Raw genomic sequence first — 9,733 nt, forward strand, 5'->3', positions numbered from 1 at the left:
ATTTGTCCCACCTGTTGAGGAATGTGTTTTGGTAGAAGAGGACTTTTGGAAATGTTATATGGATGTTAGGGAGAAAAGTATAAGCATGGGAATAATTGTAATGGCCACCTTTGCAAGAAAAGATTCTCTATTTTCTGGTCAAATAAAAGAAATTTAACTTAGTGCAGACTTCAAAAGTCAAGATTTGACCTGGTGTGCTGACGTATATCTGCAGAAATTTGAAAGTTTATTTTCTAACAGATAGTGTTTCATTAAATATCTATTCTGTAAAAGGAATAACAACTTATTTTGGTTGAGTACTATACTAAGCACTTTAGATTATTTATGAATTTAATTCTCACAGCAACCCTATCTGATGTAGATATTCTTATTATCTCCTGTTTGCCAATAAGGAAACAGAAACATAGAGAATATAAGTAATGCCCAGGGTCACAGAACTAGTAAATAAATGGTTCTAAACCCCCTAGTATACTTCCTGTTAGAGTAAGTCACCATATCTAGCCTACAAACTGGATATGGAAGTATCCACTCTGTATAGTTACACCTAATAATTTGAACTCACTTTTCATGGTGGGGTTTTTAGGACAGCTAGTTATTTTGACCCATCGCAAATCAGAGGAGAAAGGTTATGTTCTCAGTTCTTGACTTCTCAAAAGTCTCTACCCCACTGGGACTAGAATCTAGGTTTATTGGCTTATATTATCTTCTCATCTCACCTGCTGAGTAACTTGCTCAGACTGATGCTTAAGTCTGATACAGTCTGATTTTTTCCCTCATATTACAAACGGCAACAAAAACAAACAAAAAATTCTGATTTGCTTTTATTTTTTTTTTTAAGATTTTATTTTTTGTGTGTGAGAGAACTGGGGTGCAGGGGTAAAAGGATTCATCAGAAACAGGAAACAGAACAGACAGATTGACTGAAATAGACTAAGGGGAGCAGTGACTGAGACAGGGTGAACAGCTCAGCTATATAAAGTGGGTAAGCTCCTTACCAAGGGGATCGAACCCAGGCCACCAGGATGATAGCACTAAGCCTTAACCCCCAGGCCACCAGGGAGGCCCTTTGATATGTTTTTAAACTCAGTAACCATTTCCGATATATATAATTAGGTCCTAAATATTTCAAATGGTACTTTGAGCTTTAATCTATTTCTATAAATATTAGTACTAAAATCCCATGACAGCACATAACTAGTGGCCACAATAACTTTAGCATTAGACTGCCCTATAAACTGGTATTTTGCATTTTATACTGTTTGAACTTTGTATGGAAAACAAAATCTAGAACCTGAGGTCCAGGCCACTGAAGCCATTATATCAACATCCAGCCCTTAGTAGGTTCCACCTTTGGAGAAAGTCATAAAGAGACATGTTTACCTTGCTATATATGTACAAGGTACTGGGGTTTGTGATGTCCTTTTACTGCCTAATGTTTAAATATTGCCAGTCTTAGCTGAATTATACTTTTACCTCTACTACTGAGATGCATTATTTTCATTCCAGTAAAATGTGTTCACGTCTAAAATGAAATAGAAAATAAAAAGAAAATGTTTGACTATGGCCACATGATGTCACATTTCTGTGAAAATGCTGTATGCTTCCAAACATTATTTGCATACTTACCATTTTATAATTAACATGTTTTGAAAATGGGATCTTCATCTATCACAGATCTAAAAGATCAAAGCTAATCTTTCCAATTTTGCTAAGGAATATTTTAGTCATATACACACATACACACACGTGTGTGTGTGTGTGTGTGTGTTTAAAGATTTTTTTTATGCACACAGAACTGGGGTACAGGCCAGAGGTGCAAGGGCAGTGAGCAGATTCACAAGAGACAGAGTAGGAAGCAGAACAGGCAGATCAACAAAGTACACTGCCGAGTGGAGCAGCGAGTGAGACAGGAGATGTCTGCTGTGCCATGTAATTGCACCACCAGGGAGGGCCCTTAGTCAAATATTTTTTTAAGACCTTCCTTAGAAAAGACAATCTCCTACAGCCTTTGCTAACTTTCCATCACATAGGCAGATAGCCAATCATCCAGCATCAATTATCTCTTCTAACTATATTATATACAAAAAGAAGAAATCCCATTTATATCTACTGTGTAAATTCAGGACTGGCCACTGAAAGAGATTCATTCTTCCTATTTCAATTGAAGTTGCTGTCACATCTCCAAGCAATTGAACAGTATATAAAAATGCCTAAGAAGTTTTATTTTCACTTATTAAGACCTTTGATCTGGCATTTAGAGCAAGAGATTATCACTACATGGTAGGAAATTACAAAAGAGCTATCATTGCCTGGCCTTCAACATTAGTGGTATTGTTTCTGGCCAAAAGGGTATATTCCTATGCCTGCCTGCCTTTTCTTTTGCTTTAAGCTGCCATTGTTTTTAAATGGGTCTAACTAAGATTCAAATGCCTTGTCTTTTTCATAGAGTTTTTACTGCAATTGCATATGGAGCTATGGCCATGGGAGAAGCACTTGTTTTGGCACCTGAATATTCCAAAGCCAAATCCGGGGCTGCACACTTGTTTGCTTTATTGGAAAAGAAACCAACTATAGAAAGCTATAGTCAAGAAGGAAAAAAAACAGTAAGCATAACTATAATTTTAGATGTCTACTTAATTTATCTATATACAGACTCTCCAAATAGAGATTAAATGAAAGCATTATTTGATAGTTCTGTAAAAGATAGTGCAATAAAGAATTAAAAGTTTGTATAAAATAATTGTTATGGCTACAATGAAAGAGATCTTGATCACACTTTCATTTCTACCAAAAAATATATACATGTTTTTTAAAAGATTTATTTATCTATGCATACAGAACTGGGGTACAGGCCAAAGGTGCAGGGGCAGTGAGAGGATTCAACAGAGACAGTGGGAGCAGAACAAGTATATCTATTGAAATACAATGCTGAGGGGAGCAGTGGGCAGGTCAAGAGAGGTCTGCACACCATGTCGGTATCCTGGCCGGGGATAGAACTCATGAAGTGGCTGCAGCTAGCTTCATAGTGCTGTGCCGGAGAGGGCAAAAAATATATTTTTATATTAAAAAATATACTTTATTTTCCTGATACCAAATTCTTGAACAAGGACTGATACTTATATTTAATTTTATATATACAGTTAAAGTTTTAATCTTGAGTGAAGAATTGCATTATTGTTTATTCTTTATTTTCCTATTATAATATATGCAAAATAAAAAAGTATCCTCCTATTAAAAACACCATTTTTCATGGAAATGTACCTGCAAACTGAAAAGGGGAAAAGTAGAACTATATTTACTAAATTTATACACACATATCCCCTGCTACAGTGAAAGACCATGAATATTAAAAGGGACATTCAGTAATAGGGACAATAAGTATTCTTAACCACATCTTAACTCTTATATATTTCATTCCTTTGGTCACAAAAACAAGACTATCATTAGACATATTGTGATGTTCCTACCCACTACCTACTAGTGGTTGTTATTAATATGATGGCCTAAGAATGTGCTGGACATATGGTTAAACTAGAATACTTACAATGCAATTAATTGAGAGCAAATATAAGTGCAAAAAAACCTAAAATCTTATGAACCAAATATGCAAAAAGAAAGTTATGGTTCGGCCCTCCCTGTGGCGCAGCGGGTTAAAGCACAGCACTGAGAAGCTAAAGCCACTTCTGCAATGAGTTCGATTCCCGCCTGCCCTGGAGGTGACCACATGGTGTGGCAGACCTCTCCTGACCCGCCCACTGCTCCCCTCAGCAGTGTACTTCGTAGATCTGCCTGTTCTGCTCCCCACTCTGTCTCTGGTGAGGCCTCTCAATGCACCTGAGCCTCTGGCCTGTACCCCAGTTCTGTATGAACAAATAAATAAATCTTTAAAAAAAAAAAAGAAAGAAAAGAAAGTTATGGTTCATCATTCAGTGATAATTCTGGAAAGTCTTTAAGTATTTCTAGTATATAGACATATTGGTTTGCAAATTATCAGTTACTAAAGAGATCGAAGCATAGAGAGAAAAATAAATTTTTAGGTATCACTACCAAGTAATGATCAATAAAAGATGACAGTGATTCTGAATTCAAGACATGATGTATAGTAGCTGTAAAACATGGGCCAACTTACAAATACACATTTATACATTTAGCTATTAAAGACCTAACTATTCTGAAGTAAATGATAAAGCACAAACTAAATGTCTTTTAAAAAAAAATGTATTTACTCATAGCAGGTGGTCATACATTTAACGTGCATGTCAGACTATATCTGGGTATTGTAGCTGAAGGAAATGAGTGTTTTTTAGGACCCTGGTGAAATCCAGTAGTGACAACAGCAACATAGAGAGGAATATGTTTAAAATTAAAATGGCTGTGGCATTTTATGGTCAGCTAGTGTTCTATAATGTATTTAACCTTCCTAAGGCATCCTTCTAAATGCTGTCAACTTTTTTTCACAGGACGCATGTGAAGGGAATATAGAGTTTCGAGAGGTCTCTTTCTTCTATCCATGTCGCCCAAATGTTTTCATCCTTCGTGACTTATCCCTCTGTATTGAGAAGGGGAAAACAGTAGCATTTGTTGGCAGCAGTGGCTGTGGAAAAAGCACTTCTATCCAACTTCTGCAAAGATTTTATGACCCTGTAAAAGGACAAGTGGTAAGACTGAATTTAAATACAACTTATCTGGCATTGGTGATGCTATTCATAAACATAAACATTTTCTTGGGCTTCAGCATCCTCAGTGGTTTGAATAGAATCAACAGTACGAGAGATTTTTTTTTTTTCAATCTCTATTTCTCAGCTAAGAAGACAGGCAAACTAATAACAAAAATAATGAATAGGACTCTAGGCTAAGTTCAAAGACTCATTCTCCAGCCATTATGGTGGCAAAAATTCTGACCTTATGAGCCATGAATCTCTTTCCGAATACAGTGTTGGAGGACAGGTCTATGTCCATATCTTAGCTCTCCCTTTATTCTCTTCTGATTTAAGACATTAATAATTTCCTTTTCCTCCCTGGTTTAGCCTTCCTGCTGTTGCCTTTGGCTACCTCATTCCCTCCAAATGTTTAAAGCTTTTGCATAAAGGTTTTAAAGGTTTTTTTTTTTTTTTTTTGATTCAGCTACATTAAATCCTGTCTTCTAATCTCAAAAAAAAAAAGCCCTTCAAACTTTCAAACTTCAAGGACTGTTGTTTGTTTTGTTTTACCTCACCCTACCTTATATTACCTTATATTTAGGTTTTCAATTATACTTTCTCCCCCAACAAACCTTCTCTCTCTCCCTCTCCCTCACTCTCTCTCTCTCCTTCTCTCCCTCTCTCCCTTTCTCTCTCTCTCTCCTCTCTCTCTCTGGTTCTCTCTCTCTCCTCTCTTACTCTCTCTCACTCTCTCGCTCTCTCTCTCACACACATACCCTTTCCTATCCTCTCTTCCGCCTAATAAAAAACTACTAAAAATGAGGGCTAAAAATTAGGACTAAAAATTTAGTCCCTAAAAATTAAGTCTGTCATATTAGTATTCCTCCTCCTACTGTTTATGTAGCCTTTTCCCCCTCACCAATTCTGTTTGCAAAAGTAAATGACACAAAATGGCTCTCTTGTATATAATGTAGCACACTCCCTCCTTTAAACTCTCCAATGGTTTCCAAGACAGTTAGGATAAGTCAGAGTCTATACCATCATTCAAAGTCCTTCATAATTTAGCCTTTACCTTCCTCTCCAAACTCCTTTTCTGTCACTCCTCACCTAGTTGTACACAATGTCAGTCTTACTGGTTTCTTTGCTTCTTTTAACATACTTACAAGCCTTTGTTTTTGCTGTAACACAGCGTAGAATATTCTTACTCTAACTTCTTTGCTGGCTCCTTGTCATCATTCATATCTCATAGTAGCTGCCACTTGCTGAGGATTTCTTAGATTACTCAATAGAAAACAATGCATCCCACCCCTTTCCCACATCTTCAGACATTCTATACCATTACCCTGTTTTCATAGCACTCTCTTTTTCTGGGTTTATTACTTGTTAGTGTGCTTATTTCCTAGCCCTCTCTGCTAGTATGTAATCTGTGGAAGGGAACAAGTTTTATCTTATTTATCACAACTTTCCTGGTACCTGAAGGCTCCCCATCATGTAGTAGGTATGTTCATCAAATGTCAGCTGACTGTTATAGGTCCATGTGGATAGGTATGGTTATGTGCAAAATAACATGTTTCTACACCATGTATAAATCTACACCAACTCTATCACTGGACCAGGAAAAAGATGGATTCTGCTTTGCAGTACAGGCTGGACATTTCCACCTGACTGCAGTATAGACTATTCTAAACTTTGGGGAGGTTTCTAGAATATGTGGCAATTCCTAGAAATGTCAAGTAAGTTAAGTTGGTATTTTAATCAGTTTGATGCTGTCTGCTTCTATACAACATAATTTATGAGCCATCCTTGGGTAACATTATACTACAAACTAGCTTAAATTCCTAACATTTTTGTTATGATTTGTATATGTTTAAATACAGTGAACCGTAACATGATGATACAGTTGTTGGATCTTCACATATCATTCTCCATTTGGCAGCTGTTCGATGGTGTGGATGCAAAAGAACTGAACATACAGTGGCTCCGTTCCCAAATAGCAATCGTTTCTCAAGAGCCTGTACTTTTCAACTGTAGCATTGCTGAGAACATTGCCTATGGTGATAACAGCCGTGTTGTGCCATTAGATGAGATCAAAGAAGTAGCAAATGCAGCAAATATCCATTCTTTTATTGAGGGTCTCCCTGAGGTAAGAAAAAATCTTGACTACAAATTTGCCAAGTAGTTTACTGGGCATAAGGGGTTTCTTTTATATGCCCCTTGAATTACACAATTACTTATTGCCTATAACTAACATAAAGTTAGATTTGAAAAGCAAAGATTTTTGTATGACTAATTTATCCAAGACCAAGCTACATTAATATTCAATGAATGAACTTTATATTTGGATTCCTCACTTTCAGTAGTTGTATGCTCATATCTGTACCACCATTGTCCCCTCTTGTCCACTCCATGGTGCTTTCTACCTCGTCTTATGCTGTTATAATTCTTTTTCCTCACATCAATCAGAGAAATTATTTAAAAATATAAATTAGATCATGTTCCTCTCTGCTTAATACTTCCTAATGGTATCCCTTTTTTACTTAGAATGAAGTCCAAACTGCTTATTAATTGAAAAGGTGTATGATCTGCTCCCCCTGCCTCTGTAACTCCATCATTACCTTGTGCTTACTTTGATCCTGCTGAGCTGGCTTCTTTTCTGTCTCATAAGCCTGCCAAGTGCTTTCCTAATAAGACATTTATACTTGTTATTTCTTCCTCTGACTCTTGCAGAGCCAACTCCCTAACTTTGAACCTCTGTCATATGAAGAGACCTTCCTGAACACCCTATTTTTAAAAGTGCCCACTAGTCCTCTTACCTGTACCACGTCACATCACAGTCTTCAGGATGCTTATAACAGTCTGAAATTATCCTGAGTGCTCCTGACTTGTGTAGTGTCTCCCCTCCTTAAGATAAAAATGCCTGCCATTTTTATCAGCTTGACCTCTGTATTGGCTGTGACCATTGATTCAAAATCTCAAAAAAGCCCAAAATTTTGACTTATTATAGATAAGGATTTAGCACAGTAAACATTGATACAAATCTAGAGATACAAAGAAACAGTTAATGGTAATTTAAAGTGTTTAACTATCTATGAGTGTTCACATTTGTGTACACACATAAATAAAGAAAATCACAATGTAGAACCTCCCTAGTGACTCAAGGGGTTGTGTTTCAGCACTAGGAAGCTATAGGCAGCCACTGCAGCACAAGTTCGATCCCTAGAGGGGAGCTAATCCACATGGCGTGGCAGACCTCTCCTGTCTTACCCACTGCTCCCCTCAGCAGTGTACTTCATTAGCAGTGTATGGCCTCTTCTGCTCCCTACTCTGTCTCTGGTGAATCCCTTCCTCTGGGCTGCACTCCAACACTTATATGCATAAATATAAATAAATAAATCTTAAAGTCACAATATAAATTCTGTTTATAATTAAAAATAGGTATCTATTTTAATTTAGTTTTAACCTATTTTTAATTAGAAACAAAATTTTATATTATGATTTTCTAACTTACTTTAAAATCAAATGTCAGCACTTAATAGCCATTTTATCAAACAACTAATTGAGTGCCTTGTTCTTTAAGAGAGGGTAATGGTCATCAGTCTTCTTTATTCTACTAAATCTTCCGTCACTATCTCCTATCCACACTAAACGGTTCCTAAAACTAGAAATAGGACAATAGTATAACTTCTTTTACAGCAAACTACAGCAAAGTTCTGTAGTACTTACTATAAAGGAAGGATTAACATTTTTTTTAAAGATTTATTTATTTGTGCATACAGAACTGGGGTACAGGCCAGAGGCTCAGGGGCGGCGAGAGGTTTCACCAGAGACAGAGTGGGGAACAGAACAGGCAGATCGACGAAGTACACTGCTGAGGGGAGCAGCGGGCGGGTCAGGAGAGGTCTGCCACACCATGTGGTCACCTCCGGGGCAGGCGGGAATCAAACTCATGCGGAAGCGGCTTTAGATTCTCAGTGCTGTGCTTTAACCCGCTGCGCCACCAGGGAGGGCCCATTTACTTTTTTTTAATTGAGGTAATAGTTGGTCACCCCCATCACCTTGGCTTTTATCCTTACCTTGTTTATTATATATAGCTACATACTGCTGAGACTCATTGTACTAAATATTCACAGTAAACTTTGAGAACCAATGTGCTATATCATAAAAGAAAAACCTGTTTGTTTCTTGGTGTGTGTTTTTTTTTTTTTTAAGATTTATTTATTTATGGATCACCTCCTTGACCTGGGATTGAACTTGCAATGAGGCGGCTGAGGCCAGCTTCTTAGTGCTGTGCTTTAACTGGTTGAGCCCAAAGGGAGGGCCTACCGTGTTTATTACAGCATTATTTACAGTAGCTAGATACAGATAACCTAAGTGCCCACTAATGGAGAATTATATCAAGAAGAATTGGTATACCCAAACTGTGAAATACTGTTCAGCCATAAGGAAAGATGAAATGCTGTCATTTGTAGCAAAATGAAAGGAGTTCAAGAGAATAATGAGTAGTAAATGAGAATGACAGATAATGCTGGACATTCTCATAGCAGATAATTCAACAAAGTAAAATGCAAACACTAATAGACATTAATAAATTAAGTGAGGTTTCTCAGGTAAAGAAGGGAATAAAAGGAGAATGGTTTAAGAAGATAAAAGGGAGATGGGGGTGGAGGAAAGAAACACATTTATGTGAAAGGATTTAAGTGTTGGGGGGCAGTTAAGAAATCTGAACTCCTGACATATAAGGCATAAATTGAGGAATTGAGAAGGGGTCAGATGTAAATTGACGAAATGTGACTATGCTGATACCAGACTAAGAATTTTAGACACTAATTTATTGAAAATAAGAAACTGCTGATATTTTTCAGTAAAGAAATAACATTATCGGGTCCTCCCTGGTGGCACAGAAGGTTAAAGTGCAGCACTGTAAGCTAGCCACAGCTGCTTCAGTGTGATTTAGAACCCCCACCAGGGAGGTGATCCACATGGTGTGGCAGACCTCTCCTGTCTCACCCGCTTGTTCCCCTCAGCATTGTACTTTGTAGATCTGCCTGTTTTGCTCCCCACTCTATCTCTGGTGAATCCTGTTACAGTCCCTG

The 9,733-nt window shown here is 37.3% G+C and overlaps 1 protein-coding gene across 1 annotated transcript in view; it reads left to right on the forward strand.

The window, feature by feature from the left end:
- Nucleotides 1–9,733, forward strand: part of ABCB5 (ATP-binding cassette, sub-family B (MDR/TAP), member 5) — an 84,807-nt gene that overhangs the window by 71,576 nt on the left and 3,498 nt on the right. Inside the window, exons 22-24 of the mRNA XM_004677126.1 lie at nucleotides 2,447–2,603; nucleotides 4,461–4,658; nucleotides 6,577–6,783. Of these exons, the coding sequence (XP_004677183.1) occupies nucleotides 2,447–2,603; nucleotides 4,461–4,658; nucleotides 6,577–6,783 (562 nt within the window). The remainder of the gene's footprint in view (nucleotides 1–2,446; nucleotides 2,604–4,460; nucleotides 4,659–6,576; nucleotides 6,784–9,733) is intronic.

This window comes from Condylura cristata, unplaced genomic scaffold, assembly GCF_000260355.1.
Source record: "Condylura cristata isolate star-nosed mole 26May11 unplaced genomic scaffold, ConCri1.0 scaffold00005, whole genome shotgun sequence".
Lineage (NCBI taxonomy): Eukaryota > Metazoa > Chordata > Mammalia > Eulipotyphla > Talpidae > Condylura > Condylura cristata.